At 43.8% G+C, this 15,771-nt stretch overlaps 1 protein-coding gene across 1 annotated transcript in view; it reads left to right on the top strand.

Moving 5' to 3' along the window:
- The window catches only part of LOC117364857 (cytochrome P450 2G1-like), a 245,215-nt gene extending 230,020 nt beyond the window's left edge, over positions 1–15,195 (top strand). The window contains exons 8-9 of the mRNA XM_033954561.1: positions 2,263–2,404; positions 14,673–15,195. Of these exons, the coding sequence (XP_033810452.1) occupies positions 2,263–2,404; positions 14,673–14,854 (324 nt within the window). The 3' untranslated portion in view covers positions 14,855–15,195. The remainder of the gene's footprint in view (positions 1–2,262; positions 2,405–14,672) is intronic.
- Positions 15,196–15,771: the final 576 nt, after the last annotated feature.

Genomic DNA, 15,771 nt, shown 5'->3' on the forward strand with positions numbered 1-15,771 from the left:
ACTACCTCTGACTGTAACCCACTTAACTTCACTATTCTACAGCCGTTTACATGGAACCTCGATGATAGCCTCTGGAAAGCTTGCTATCTTGTGGGCCTACAGATATATGGTAAAGGCACGGACCCTGGTACTGTCTTGCACATCAAACTCGTTGAGAGACACCGAATCCCTGAACAACACAGCATTGTGTTCCCAGACTTTTATGAACATATGAAACTTGACCAACAAGACTTTGTGCCCTCTGCCACCACCCGCAACCTTTTCATACAGTTCGCTGAAGCCATAGGAGCCACCTTAAATCTGACAAACTGTTATGTCTGCGGGGGCACCCAGCTGGCCCCTGAAAAACTCCATTCTGGCAAAACACTGCATACAGCACCTCTCAGCCCGGTTGGACTTATTGGACCGGGGATCCTAAGTTAAATCTACCCAGACGATGGAATACTATTGGCAATGCTACCACATTAAATGTCTACCTCAACCTGCCTGCTTCTGCCTCTTGGGCTGCACTGGAAGGATACTACTGGATCTGTAGGAAAACGGCGTACCCCACTCTACCCTCAAATTGGACTGGCACTTGTGTTCTGGGCACTATCAAACCAGCCTTCTTCCTCCTCCCGTTATCCGAAGGAGAACATCTGGCTGTCCTAGTATTCAATCAACGGGCCTGTTCTGAAAGAAGCCTGGAGATTGGTAAATGGGGAGACACTTGGCCCCCGGAGCGCATTATTGCTGTCTACGGTCCTGCTACTTGGGCTGATGATGGTATGTTTGGGTACCGGACCCCAATCTACATGCTTAAACGCCTCATACGACTGCAGGCGGTCTTAGAAGTTATCACCAATGAAACAGCTAGGGCCCTGGGAGCCCTGGCCAAAGCAAACACTATGATGCGTACCGCCATCTATCAGAACCGACTGGCCTTAGACTATCTATTGGCCACTGAAGGAGGGGTATGTGGAAAATTCAATCTCTCCAACTGCTGTCTACAACTGGATGATGAAGGGTCTGTGGTTGAAGAGGTCATAGACAAGATTACCAGATTAGCTCACGTTCCTGCCCAGACCTGGAAGGGTTTTTCTGCTGATATGTTTGGACTCAACTCGCTGACTGATTGGGCCTCCAAACTGGGACTCTTTAAAGCCCTCACCATAATTTTCCTGGTACCCTCTGTTATATTTTGTGTCCTTCCTTGCCTGTTACCTTGTTTATTGAAAACCCTTAACCGTACTATTAGGACTACGATTTATAAAAGTACCACCGCCCTAGTCCTGGCCCTCTCCTCCTATCATCCTGTCCCTACCTCTGATACAGATGGCCCTGACCTCCCGTGACCCAGCTAGTCAGCTTGCCTACAGAAGAAAAGTTGGGAATGAAGGATCCCTAGCCAGCTACTATAGCTGGGTCACAGTGTATATGAAGAAACTCCATCTTAGATCAGTGGGTAGTAAAACTAAAAACAGCAACCTGAGACTCCATATTATTGCTCTGAGATATCACAGTACTGTATGCAGGCCTGTTCTTTGTATCTGTCTTGTACCAGTCACGGCCAGGGGGCAACAGGATGCTGCTGTTAGCTAGCTTTGATGTATAGGCTATAGGATGGATTTATGGCTTTGTTTTTCTCTCTGCTCTTACCTTTTTGGCCAGAGCTAGTTATACTAGTTTGGACTGGATAGGACCCTATATAACCTTTGTGTCCGAGACTCTCGGGGTCCTCTGTTTTATACAGCTAGTTCTGTTCAGAGATCCAGCATATATGCTTATAATAAAAGCCTTTTTTTTTACATCTCCTCAGTCTCTGGCTCAAGTCTCTGTACTACTGACGGAGGGCCTTATCCTAAAAGGCACCTTCACTTGCCATACCTCTCCCTATGCACCCTAGCATCCTTCTAGCTTACGCCGTTACCTTTCAATCTGTTTGAACACCATAAGATTAACACATACTATCACACCCAAGTCCCGTGCACAAAAGTTCTTCACCCCTAAACTGTACCGTTCCCTCAGATTTTTGCAGCCCAAATGCATGACCTTGCATTTCTTAGCATGAAATCTTAGCTTCCAAATTTTAGACCATATTATTTACACCATCAGAGGTGTCTATTTTATTGCAGATTTTGGTATCATCTTCAAAGTGGCAAATCCTACCCAAGAACTGAACCTTGAGGCACACCACTGGTAACATCCCTTTCCTCAGAGCGATCTCCATTGACCACTACCACATTTGTTTGATCTGTAATGCTTCATATTCTTGTTTTCCAGGGTACTATGGTGTTTCCTATGCTGACCACAGTCTTGAAGGATCCCCAGTGGTTCAAGAACCCTCATAGTTTTGATCCTGGACATTTCTTGGATGAACATGGTGCTTTTAAGAAGAATGATGCCTTCATGCCTTTTTCTGCAGGTAGTTATGAGAAAAAAAATAGAAAACTGGATAAAAGAGAGCTCTACACCTGAGATATACAAGGGTTAATTCATAAGACACGGCAACTATATTTTTCTCTCTAAAATGCACCGACACTAGAAATCTAATATATACTTTGAAAGTGTTTATTGAATTCAGACATAAATCTGTCTGGCTCAGGAGCTGTGGAGTTGCGCAGCAGGTTAACTGCTTTCTGGAATTCTTTAGCTGTTAGTGGAACATTTAGTTTTGTCACTTGGGCAGCAGTGAGATGTGGCAAGCCTGAATCTTCCAAGTAATCTACCAGAGAGAGACCCTAAATCGAAGTAGGTTTAGAATATATGGTCTGAAAGAAATTGCGGAAGATGTTGACAATATCTGATGTTTTATGTCGCAGCGTACCTGTGTTGTTTCTGAGTGCTGGAATATATGCAATACTCTGCCAAGTTTTCATGATTCTAGCCAGCAGTCTCCCTGGTTTGTTTATGAACCGATGAAAATTGTATTTTTTGTGTGATAATTGCTTCATCATACGTTCATGATTAATAGCATTTAAAGTCGCTTGTGTAGTCAAATAAGTTTCTTTGGTAAGGTTGGATGGATTACTAAGATACTAAAATATGGCTTTTCAAAGTTGTTTCTCCAAATGAACTATGCCCTGAGAAAGGCTGTGAACCCAAGTTATCAGTTATCATGTATTCCATAATATCTCCTCTCAGAACCACTTTCAGGGTCTCCCAGTACAGGATGGGGTTATCTTTATGTTGATCATTATGTCGGGCATATTTATCATGCTTAGACTACAGGTAAGCCTGAAAATATTTATCATGCAATAAATAAGAAGGAAACTTCCACCTGGCTATAGCAGAGTGAGACAAATATAAATCAAATTCCACCTCATAAATAGCAAGATCAGAGATGGCAATGGGGCCTATATCTACTTTGAAGACACGTGAAAAAAGATTCTGAGAGACCATTATATAGTCTATACGAGACATTGAGCCATGGTCCATGGGCTCAAATAGATGAGTATAATATTTAACTGAAGGGTTCAGGAGACGCCAAGGATCTACCAGTTCTAAGGCTTTACATAAGAAAGGCAACCCTTTATGAGCGCTTAAGAAATTCCCATGCCACGTGGAGGATCTGTCAAGTAATGGATCTAGCAGCAAGGACCACCGGAAGCTGCTGGCATTGTGTAGACCAGTGATTCCCAACCCTGTCCTGAAGGAACACCAGGCCAATTGGGTTTTCAGGCTAGCCCTAATTAAAATGCATGAGAGAGATTTGCATATGATGGAAGTGATAGGCATGCAAATTTGCTTCATGTATATTCATTAGGGCTAGCCTGAAAACCCAATTGGCCTGGTGTTCCTCCAGGACAGGGTTGGGAACCACTGGTGTAGACAATTGTGCAAACTTGTAAAAAGACATGTTCATAGTTGTTAGGTGCATAAACCATAAATAAGTAAAAGGCTAAGCCCAGAGTCTGAACTTGCAGTAAGAGATATCTGCCATAGATGTCTTTTTGGATTAATTTGACCTAGCCTATAAATCCCTTACGCACCAGAACTGCCACCCCTCCTTTTTTGTATGGACTAGAAGAGTAGAAGACCTGGCTCATCCATGTGATCTGAAGCTTAAGATGCTCTTCGTTAGTAAATTTAGTTCTCCTAGGACAAGCAGGATGAGTCAGCCACATATGGGTGTTGTCCCAACAGCTTCCAATTTGCGGATAAGCTCTCCAATAGCTCAGAGAGATTTTTTTTCTCTCTCTCTTTCTCTGAGCATGTGCAGTGCCGGAGCCCCACTGGGCATGCCCGAGCCCTACCCATTTCCCCCTAATCCCCAGTCTTTAGTTTTCGCCCGTTCCCATCGGTCGGATTTTCTACAGCTCTCCATTACAACTTTTCTACTCATCACCTGAATCATCAAAAGAAATGACTGGGATGCAGGAAAAGGATGAATGCACTGGATCCTCATGAACTGTGCGTCCGCTGATTGGATCCGGTGCACAAGGTTCCGTGTTGCTTGCATTGTGCGCACATGTCTTCGTGAGCACGCAAGCTGACCCCTGCTTACATTGTGCCTGCTTGTAACCGCACGCACGGAAGCCGAACCAGCCCTGCTTACACTTGTGCCTGCCTGTATCCACACACACGTAAGCCAAACCAGCCCTCCTGGATTGGTGCCCACCTGGTTTCATGAGCACTCTAGCTGAGGAAGAGGGCACTGAGAAACTCCATGGAAAGGAGTGAAGCCTGAGAATCAGCCTGCACAAGCCAGCCTGATGGGGTATGTAAAATTGGCAGGGGTAAGGAGCCTTCTCTGCCCTGAGTCCGTGCATGTAGCATCCATCAAAATAAGTGCCTGTATCTGCCTGCTCTGTGAAACTTCTGATAATCTCCCTCCCACCTCCCATTTTGAAAAAGAAAAAGAAACTCGATGCTTCTTTCCCTCTTGGAGACCTGCAGAGTCTGCAGTGCAGACCTCCCCCATCTCCCTGAAAACCCCCCATGGGAGGACCTTCATGTTGGGAAGAACCTTTACAGAATGAGAACCTTGCGAAGAACATCAAGAAGGGTGATAAATCCTTCTTCCGGTATATTAGTGACAGAAAAAGAAACATAGATGGGATAGTACGCCTTAGGAAACCCAATGGGAACTATGTAGAATTGGACTCCGACAAAGCCAAACTTTTAAATGAATACTTCTGCTCGGTCTTCACTTGCGAAGCGCTGGGATCCAGCCCTCAGCTGCCGACGAGGGAAAACTCAGAAGACCCATTTTGAAATTTTGAGTTTACGTCCAGCAATGTCTACGAGGAGCTATCAAGACTCAAGATGAACAAAGCTATGGGACCGGACAAACTACACCCCAGGGTGCTCAGGGAGTTGAGTGACGTCCTGGCAGAACTGTTATCCGCGCTCTTCAATCTTTCCCTAAGTACAGGAAGAGTCCCGTTGGATTGGAAAATGGCTAACGTCATTCCACTCCACAAAAAGGGTTGCAGGACGGAAGCTGAGAATTATAGACCGGTGAGTCTCACATCGATAGTAAGTAAACTTATGGAAACACTAATCAAATGCCAATTGGATACGATCCTGAATGAGGAGAATCTACGAGATCCCCATCAACATGGTTTTATGAAGGGAAGGTCCTGCCAATCAAATCTGATCAGCTTCTTTGACTGGGTAACAAGAAAGCTGGATATAGGGGAATCCTTGGACGTCATGTACTTGGAGTTCAGCAAAGCGTTTGATAGCGTCCCACACCGCAGGTTATTGAGCAAGATGGGTTCAATGGGACTGGGTGAAACATTAACCGCATGGGTTAGGGACTGGCTTAGAGGTAGACTTCAGAGAATAGTGGTAAACGGTACCCTCTCCGATACGACGGAGGTGATCAGCGGAGTGCCGCAGGCTCGGTCTTGGGCCCGATCCTATTTAACATCTTTGTAAGAGACTTGGCTTAGGGGCTTCAAAGTAAAATTATATTATTCTCCGATGATGCCAAACTATGCAACATAGTAGGCAACTGCACAACAGATGAAAGCACAGTGCCCGATAAAAGCTCAATGCCTGACAGTATGACGCAGGACCTACTCCTGCTGGAGCATTGGTCAAAGACTTGGCAACTAAGTTTCAATGCCTAAAAATGCAAGGTCATGCACCTTGGCGGCAAAAATCCATGCAGGACTTACACCCTAAATGGTGAGATCCTAGCAAGGACTGTAGCAGAACATGACTTGGGGGTGATCATTAGCAAAGACATGAAGACTGCCAATCAAGTGGAGAAAGCTTCATCCAGGGCTAGACAAATCATAGGCTGTATCCATAGATGTTTCGTCAGCCGTAAGCCCGAGGTCATAATGCCGTTGTACAGATCCATGGTGAGACCCCATCTGGAATACTGTGCACAATTCTGGAGGCCGCATTATCAAAAAGATGTGCGGAGAGTTGAGTCAGTTCAGCGAATGGCCACCAGGATGGTCTCAGGTCTCAAGGATCTCCCGTATGAGGAACGACTGGGTAAGTTGCAGCTGTACTCACTCGAGGAACGCAGAGAGAGGGGAGACATGATTGAGACATTCAAATATGTCACAGGCCGTATCGAGGTGGAAGAGGATCTCTTTTTCCTTAAAGGACCCATGGCAACAAGAGGGCATCCGTTGAAAATCAGGGGTGGGAAATTTCATGGCGACACCAGAAAATATTTCTTCATCGAAAGGGTGGTTGATCGCTGTAATAATCTTCCACAATAGGTAATTGAGGCCAGCAGCGTGCCAGATTTTAAGAAAAGATGGGATTGGCATGTGGGATCTCTTCATGGAGGTAGTTAGGGGGTGGGCCATTAGTGTGGGCAGACTAGATGGGCCTTGGCCCTTTTCTGCCATCATGTTCTATGTTTCTATGTTTCAAGTAACAAGTTTTAGTTTAGAGGAAGGCATTGTAAGTTAGACACAGTTGCACAAGGTGGGAGAGGGGAGATATGATAGAGTCATTTAAATACTTATGTAATATAATGTGCATGAGTCGAGTCTCTTTCATTTGAAAGAAAACTCTACAATGAGAGGGCATAGGATGAAGTTAAGAGGTGATAGGCTCTGGAGTAATCTGCTGAAATACTTTTTTTACAGAAAGGATGGTAGATATGTGGAACAGTCTCCTGGAAGAGGTGGTGGAAACAGAGACTGTGTCTGATTTCAAGAAAGACTGGGATAGGCATGTGGGATCTCTTAGAGAGAGAAAGAGATAATGGTTACTGTGGATGGGCAGACTAGATGGGCCATTTGGCCTTTATCTGCCATCATGTTTCTATGAAACATCCCGGGTGCTCAGCCTTCACCCAGGACATCAGCAGTATGAACAAGATCTGAGAAAGAAATATAGCCCAGAGAATCAGTGAAACAAGGGTATCCTGTTGTAATGATTGCAAGTATAGGAAGAATTTATCTCTTTCTTTGCTGGTTTTTCGCTATGTTAACTTCTCCCCCCACCCCCCCACCCCCCAAAAAAAGAGGCTCACAAACAAATATGATCACCTGGGCTTCCAATGGTTTCCCTGAAAGCCCAGGCAAACAGCGTGAGCATACTAAAGAGCATAGACCTTGCCACAATGCTCCCACAAACCTTCCCTCCCCATCACACCCCAATCCCATCAAACAAGCCCTGTTCTGCTCCACCAAGCCGAACCAGAACATGTGAGTCACGCCCAGATGTGAACGGGTCCCCTTCCCCCACCCAATCGGGTCCTCCCATGTCTCTGCAAATGGGCCCTTATGACTCTCCCTACAGCTACACAAACCACACAAGTGAAATTGGTTATGAATTAACAGATTAACTCCCCATCCAGTCAAACATTCACTCGCAAGGAGCTGGATATCTATAATAATAAAATGCTAAGCGTGCATGCGCACTCTTTACTGCATGCTTCCCTGATCCCTGATCTGTCAGGCTGTGGCGGTAGGAGTGCACATGCGCGCCAGACAAGCCTCCCTGCTCTCCACCTCTCCACCTCGCGCCGCTGCAGAAATGGCCCCACACTCGCGGCTCGGCTTCAGGCTCACTTAATCCCTTGCCACCCCCTCTTCCCTTCCCGCGATTCGACCGGCTCACTTAGTCCCTTGCCGCTTCCCCCCTTCCCTAATCGCGATTCGACCGGTTCACTTAGTCCCTTCCTGCCCCCCTTTCCTTCCCACGGTCCCAACTCCAAACCTGCCGACTCCAGCAGCCAGCAGCACTCTACACACGCTGCTACGGGGCCTTCTACTGCCCTGATTTACTCTGGCACGTCCCTGATGACATCATCAGAGATGCAGCAGAGCAAATCAGGGAAGTAGAAGGCCCTGAAGCAGCATGTGTAGAGTGCTGCAGACGCTGCTGAAGTCGCAGGTTTGTAGGGACCGCGGGAAGGGAAGGGGGGGGGGCGGGAAGGGACTAAGGTAGCCGTCCAGATCACAGAAAGGGAAAGGGGGGTAGGGGAAACACTGCTGCTGCACAGGGAAGTAGTGTGGGGGGAGAGAAATGGAGGGGGAGGGAATGCTGCTGTGGCTGCTGCACAGGGAAGTGGGGGGAGAGAAATGCTGCTGTATAGGAAGCAGGGAGAGAGACAGATAGATAGAAAGGGAGACAGAAAAGACAGAAAGAAAAGAAGAAAGACACAGGGGCAGGGAGAGACACAGAAAGACAGACAGACAAAGGGGGCCAGGGAGAGAGACAGACAGAAAGAAACACAGCGGGAGGGAGAGAGAAACAGAAATAAAGAAAGACAGACCACCCGTTAATGTAACGTATATTCTACCACCCGTTAATGTAACGGGCTAAAATACTAGTACAGTATAAAGAAGCTGCAGCTATAAAATCCTAAAAAGGAGAACACGTGGTGGCTGCGTGCTTTCATCCACGTCATACCATGTGCTAGTGAATGCGCTGCAAGAATCCAGTGACGTTCCCTAATAGAATAGTTCCTAAGCTGATGTAAAATTAGCCACTGCGACCACAATAACAGCATTCCCGCAAAACTCAGACACTCAAATTTCCATTCATACTCCTAATCACGCTATTCAATAAACCCTCAATACCCGTTACCAATAATACTCATACCCATCTGTACAGGGAATCTCCTTAGAGAATCCATCCTCCTGTGGCTGAAAGGCACACTTTAGTTGAAAATACAGTCACAAAGGCAAATCAAGCAACATTAAGGCAATATTAACAAGAAAATATGTCAATGTGGCATGAAAAAGTCCAGCAAAGAAACTAAGGAGAATCAGCTTAAATATCTGGAGAGCTACTACGTTCTTTAGGCAGAGTGTTGAGATAATCACGAGCTGCCTCCAATGTTTCAAAAAACTTCCAGCCATTCACAGTGAAAACTCTCAAGATGGATGGATACAAGAGCATAAAACGATGTTTGTGCGCAAATAGTTCAGAGCAAATGGAAGAAAAACAATGCCTTTTCTGAAGGAGCGCTGCAAAGTAGTCTTGAAATATACGCACTGTCTCCCTATCAAAACAGAGTGGATCCTTTTGTGATTTGTATTGTTTCAAGAGCACAGCTTTATGAGCATAATTGTGGACCTTTACAAAGACCACTTGTGATCTTTGCCGATCTTCCAGCCAGCGGCCTAGCCAATGTGCTCACCAGGCACACTGGACTGGTTCCCACCGCAGTGGCAGTTCTGCCTGCAGCCAAGTCTCCAGCATGGTCAGGAGATGGGCATCAAATAGCGACTCCAGAAGACCTATGATGTGTAAGTTATCTCTCAGGGAGTGATTCTCCAAGTCTTTGAACTTTTCTGCTTAAGATGTTAGCTGCTCCTGGAGGTTGTTGAGGTCTGTTGAAGTAGCACCCGCTACATCTTCCACTGCTGCCAATTGCGTTTCCAGATTCCTGATGCATCGAGTTGTTTCAGCTAATAAACTTTCCATGTTAGTAAGTTGTCTGGAGAGCTGCGCAAATCATGGCTCGAGCACCTGCACCATTAATGTTGTTAAAGCTGCTTATGTATTCCGAAGACAGAGCAAGTGTAGGTTTGCTCGTAACCACCGCCATCTTAGGCTCTATTCTCTGCTGCTTTTCTATTATCTTTTTCTTATCTTTCTAGCTGTTTTTCCTACTCATCACCGGGTCCTAGTGCAATAAAAATTTGTCCATAAATGGCTTAGATGATTGCGCTGATGGCGAAAGTCAAGGAAAGACCCGATGGGGATAGATGGAACCCAGGGCTCTGGAGCTCAGCAAAAGCACATCCTGCTTCACTGAGCACATCACGTGACCCCCAAAATAGAATTAAATCCCACTCTGCTTGTCTCTGCTTCACTCAATCACAGCACTTATATAGGAATCCAAATCAAAAAACTCTTCTAGTACTTTAAACTTTTAAATAAAGTGCACTTATCTGTTTAAGAACTCCTGGGCCTTGACGCATTTCGCCGAAGCTGGCTCAGAAAACTCAACGACAAACATATTTATAAACCTTCCTCCAAAGAAATGGTCTCACTCTTCCCTGCTGCAGTTTTTTGATTTGGGCTCCTATATAAGACATGATAAGTTGGAAATCATTGGCATAACAGAAACATGGTGGAATGAAGAAAACAAATGGGACACAGTACTACAGGGATACAAACTATATAGAAGAGATCGAGTAGGGCAGAAAGGTGGAGGTATTGCCCTATATGTTCAGGAAGGTGTAGAATCTGTTGAAGTGGCTACGACGGAAACGAAAGAGAAGCTAGAGTCCCTCTGGATCAAGATTCCTGCCCAAAACAGCGCAGACACGAAAATTGGCCTTTACTATCGTCCCCCAGGACATGCGGAGGAAACTGACTCAGAAATGATAGAGGAAATCAAACAAGAATGCAAGACGGGCAATGTAATAATATTGGGAGACTTCAATTTCCCGAGGATAGACTGGAAACTAGGAACCTCCAACTGCGGCAAGGAGGCCAAGTTCCTGGAGGCGCTAGGGGATTGCTTCCTGGAACAAATGGTAAAAGAGCCGACAAGAGGCAACGCCACCCTGGACTTGGTACTAAATGGCCTCACGGGTCCAACAAAAGAAGTAGAAGTTACGGTACCGCTGGGAACGAGCGATCACAATGTGATCAGCTTTAAGCTTGACATCGGGAATAGAAAACGTGCCAAAACCTTAACCAAAACCTTAAACTTTAAAAAGGGCAAATACGATCACATGAGAGCCATGGTGAAACAACGACTCAATAAAAAGGTGGACAAACTTGAAACGGTAGACCAGGCATGGTCCCTACTGAAAAATACTATCACAGAAGCACAAAATCTCCACATTCCGAGGATCTCCAAAGAGGGGAGAACAAAAGGTAAGGGAGAACCGGCATGGCTTACCAGACAGGTGAGGGAAGCCATAAAAGAAAAGAAGGACTCTTTCAAAAAATGGAAACACATGAAAACAACCGAAGCATGGAAAAAACATAAAGACAATCAGAAGAAATGTCACAAGGCGGTGAGGGATGCCAAAAAGGACTATGAGGAAAAAATAGCACAAGAGGCCAAAAACTTCAAACCCTTCTTTAGATACGTGAAAGGGAAAAAACCCGCAAAAGAGGCGGTGGGACCCCTGGACGACCAGGGAAGAAAAGGGTACATCAAGGAAGATAAACAAATTGCAGACAAACTAAATTCCTTCTTTGTGTCCGTCTTTACGAAGGAGGATACCGCAAAAATACCAGAAGCAGTGAAAGTGTTTAGTGGAGTAATAGAAGACAGCCTCACCACAGTTGAAGTGGAGTTGGACCAGATATACTACCAGATCGACAAACTTAAAAGTGACAAATCCCCTGGACCGGATGGAATTCACCCGAGAGTCTTAAAGGAATTGAAGGTTGAAATCGTAGAGTTATTGCAAAAACTTGCCAATCTGACAATCAGAACTGGACAGATACCAGATGACTGGAAGATAGCGAACGTCACGCAATTTTCAAAAAAGGATCGAGAGGGGAACCGGGCAACTACAGACCTGTGAGCCTTACGTCTGTCCCTGGAAAGATGGTTGAAGCACTGATCAAGGATAGCATAGTCCGGCACCTAGATACACACGACTTGCTGAAACCCAGTCAACATGGGTTCAGGAAAGGGAAATCATGTTTAACGAATTTACTTCAATTTTTTGAGACCGTGAACAAGCAAATTGATAGTGGAATGCCGGTGGACATAATATATTTGGACTTCCAGAAAGCATTCGACAAAGTTCCACATGAAAGACTTCTCAGGAAACTACAAAGCCATGGAATAGAGGGAGATATACAAAGGTGGATAGGCAAATGGCTGGAAAACAGAAAGCAGAGAGTGGGCATAAATGGGAAGTTCTCAGACTGGGAGAAAGTGGTGTGCCCCAGGGCTCAGTACTTGGGCCGATCCTATTTAATATTTATATCAATGACCTGGAAGACAGAATATCTAGTGAGATCATTAAGTTTGCAGACGACACAAAGCTATGCCGGGCAATCAGATCGCAGGAGGATAGCGAGGAACTCCAGAGCAACTTGTATCAGTTAGAGAAATGGGCAGAGCAATGGCAGATGAAGTTCAATGTGGAGAAATGCAAAGTAATGCATTTAGGTAATAAGAATAAGGAACACGAGTATAGAATGTCAGGCGCAACTCTGGGTAAGAGCAAACAAGAAAAGGACCTGGGTGTACTGATAGATAGGACCCTGAAGCCATCGGCACAATGCGCGGCAGCGGCAAAGAAAGCAAACAGAATGTTAGGCATGATAAAGAAAGGAATCACGAGTAGATCGAAGAAAGTCATAATGCTGCTTTATAGAGCAATGGTCAGACCACACTTGGAATACTGTGTCCAAAATTGGTCTCCCAACCTAAAGAAGGATATAAAATTGCTGGAGAGGGTGCAGAGACGAGCAACAAAGCTAATAAGAGGTATGGAGAACTTGGAATATGAGGAACGACTCATGAAACTGGGACTGTTCTCCCTTGAGAAGAGGAGGCTGCGAGGGGACATGATCGAGACGTTCAAAATGCTGAAAGGCATCGATAAAACAGAGCAGGAAAATAAATTATTTACATTGTCCAACGCGACACGGACAAGAGGACATGGTTTGAAGCTAAGGGGAGACAAGTCCAGGACAAATGTCAGGAAGTTCTGCTTCACGCAGCGAGTGGTAGACGCCTGGAATGCTCTCCCAAAGGAGGTTATTAAGGAATCCACTGTGCTAGGATTCAAAGGCAAATTAGATGCACATCTCCTTACGAGAGGCATAGAGGGATATGGGTGACTAAAACTACATCAGGTGTATACCTGACTGGGCCTCCGCGTGTGCGGATCGCCGGACTCGATGGACCATGGGTCTGATCCGGAGATGGCAGTTCTTATGTTCTTATGATTGAGAGAAGCAGAGACAAGCAGAGTGGGGTTTAACTGCATTTTTGGTCACCAGTTTATATACCTCAGTACTTTTTTGAAAACTACTAATGCAGTACATATAATAGTTATTGCTGGTTCCTCATTTATACTTTGCAACATTGTTTCCAGCAATATATTTATATATACATTTTTGTCCTGGTATTTTTTGTTTTGGGTATCCGGCTAAATTAAGAAGTACGTGTCATACACTTTCAAAAGTATATATTAGATTTCTAGTGTTGGCACATTTTCGAGGGAAGAAAATAGTTGCTATGACTTATGAATCAATCCTCATACAACATAAAAATGCAGGAAGGAATAATTTTGTTTTTCATAGTCTGCCACACCATGTATTCAAAAACTTAATAATAGGTCCAATATTCAAAGCAATTTAAATGATCAGGAGATGCTACTGGTTATTTAAATCACTTGTCTGGGGCAATCCAGAAATATTCAGCTGCATTTAACCATATAGTTCCACTGAATATCCTCTCTAAACAGTTTTTCTCTAACCAGCAAAGTAAAGAATGGGATGGAAGAAGAGTTAGGGTGGAGCGATGACCTAGCTGGTTAGTGGCACTATTCAGTTTACTAACCTGCTAGGTTTACTGCATAAAGCTAGCACAGCAAAAAGGCCGTCCTAACTTTATGCAGCGAGATTAACTAGGCTCCGGTCGATGCTGGAAATATGAGGGGCATAGGCATACAAAAGGGAGATGCTGAACAGAGGGGGGAGAGATGCTGAAAATGAGCAATGTAGAAATGCTGAAAAGAACAACAATAAGATCATAGAGAGGGGAGGTGCTCAATATAGCATATGGATAGGAGCAGGATGATAGATGCTGGATAAGAAGCAGAGGAGAGCTTGATGTGGACATGGAGATTAGAAATGCCAAATAAACAAGAAGATCTTATAAAGAGTTAAGAGAAGACAGAGGAAATCAGAAACAGAGACCAGGACCATCTTGATTAGAAAAATAAAATGGCCAAGCAACAATATTTTCTATTTAATGATTGGAATATATTAGTTTTTGAAATGCACATCTGCCAGAATTAATGTTACACATGGCTAGCACCTTCAAGAACAATCACACTTATTGTGGTGGTATATGGGATAAGCCTACCCTTGTCATCTCAATCCACATTCCTTTGTGGATGCACTTCACACTTGTTAATGATATTGTTATAATGTGCTCCTTGTTAGAGCACTCACATTGTTGGCTTTGTATTTTTTTCTCTACTTATAAAATCAATAAAACATTTTGAACTAAAAAAAAAAAAATAACCTCACTGTAAGAATTAATTGAATATGAAGTGATATTTTACTGGACTAGTTGCCTTAACCTTTTCTGATGACTTACCCAGGGAAGCGGATATGTCTTGGAGAAGGCCTGGCTCGCATGGAACTCTTCCTATTCTTTACCATCATCCTGCAAAACTTCACTCTGGGGATAACAAAGGATCCAAAGGACATTGACCTCAGTTCAGAATTGCATTCTCGTAACAGGCCACGTCCTTATTCGCTGTGTGTGCACTCACGCCAATGACTCAAAGGCTATGCTTCTGTTTTGTCCCTGACCCTCTTTTTTTGACTGGGATACAGTTGAAAGATTGTGAATCTTGCAGAGCTACCTCTCAGAGATGTAGCTGACAACCTTGATTAGTGAATGCCTTGATTTGGGATTTATAACAAAGGAAACAATATTCAGAAGCATTTATGTCATAAGTATCGGGTGCTGGCCACATAAGCTAGTCAGAGAATGTACAGTATTAAGTTAGCCCAATAAAGAGGTACCATCATATTTTCTTATTTTTCATTTTATTTCCATTTATGGTCTCATAAGTGTTTTGCTTTCAGTTTTCCAATCCGCTAGCAAAAAAAAAAAAGGCTCAAATTCAAAGGATTTATGTTTCTTTCTTTTTTTTTTCTTAAATTTTTATTCATTAATCTTTCAACAAGTGTACAAATTAAAATCATACATATTTTTTAAAACATCACTTGTAAATCTATCAAGAGAAACAACAATTGTATATATATAAACCCATAACCCACCCCCTTCCCATTATTATTAATAATATACACAATAAAATAAGAACCCTTCCCCCTCTCTATTATTCAATAGAATAACTGGTGTTTAATCATCACAAAAAGATGACAATGGCCCCCATATTTTAGAAAAGGTCTTATAATTTCCATTTTGTACAGCTATTGATCTTTCCATTTTGAATATATGACATAATGAGTTCCACCAAAAGGTGAAATTAAGTTTACTGCAATCCTTCCAATTGTTGGTGATATGTTGAATAGCGACTCCAGTCATGATTAATAAAAATTTATTGTTAAATGATGATATCTGACTCTTTTCTCATAGCTGTTCCAAATAATACTGTATCATAAGAAAGTGCTACATGATTTTCTAGTAAACAATTTACTTGATCCCAGATGGAATTCCAAAAGGCTAAA

Source organism: Geotrypetes seraphini, chromosome 8 (assembly GCF_902459505.1).
Source record: "Geotrypetes seraphini chromosome 8, aGeoSer1.1, whole genome shotgun sequence".
Classification (NCBI taxonomy): domain Eukaryota; kingdom Metazoa; phylum Chordata; class Amphibia; order Gymnophiona; family Dermophiidae; genus Geotrypetes; species Geotrypetes seraphini.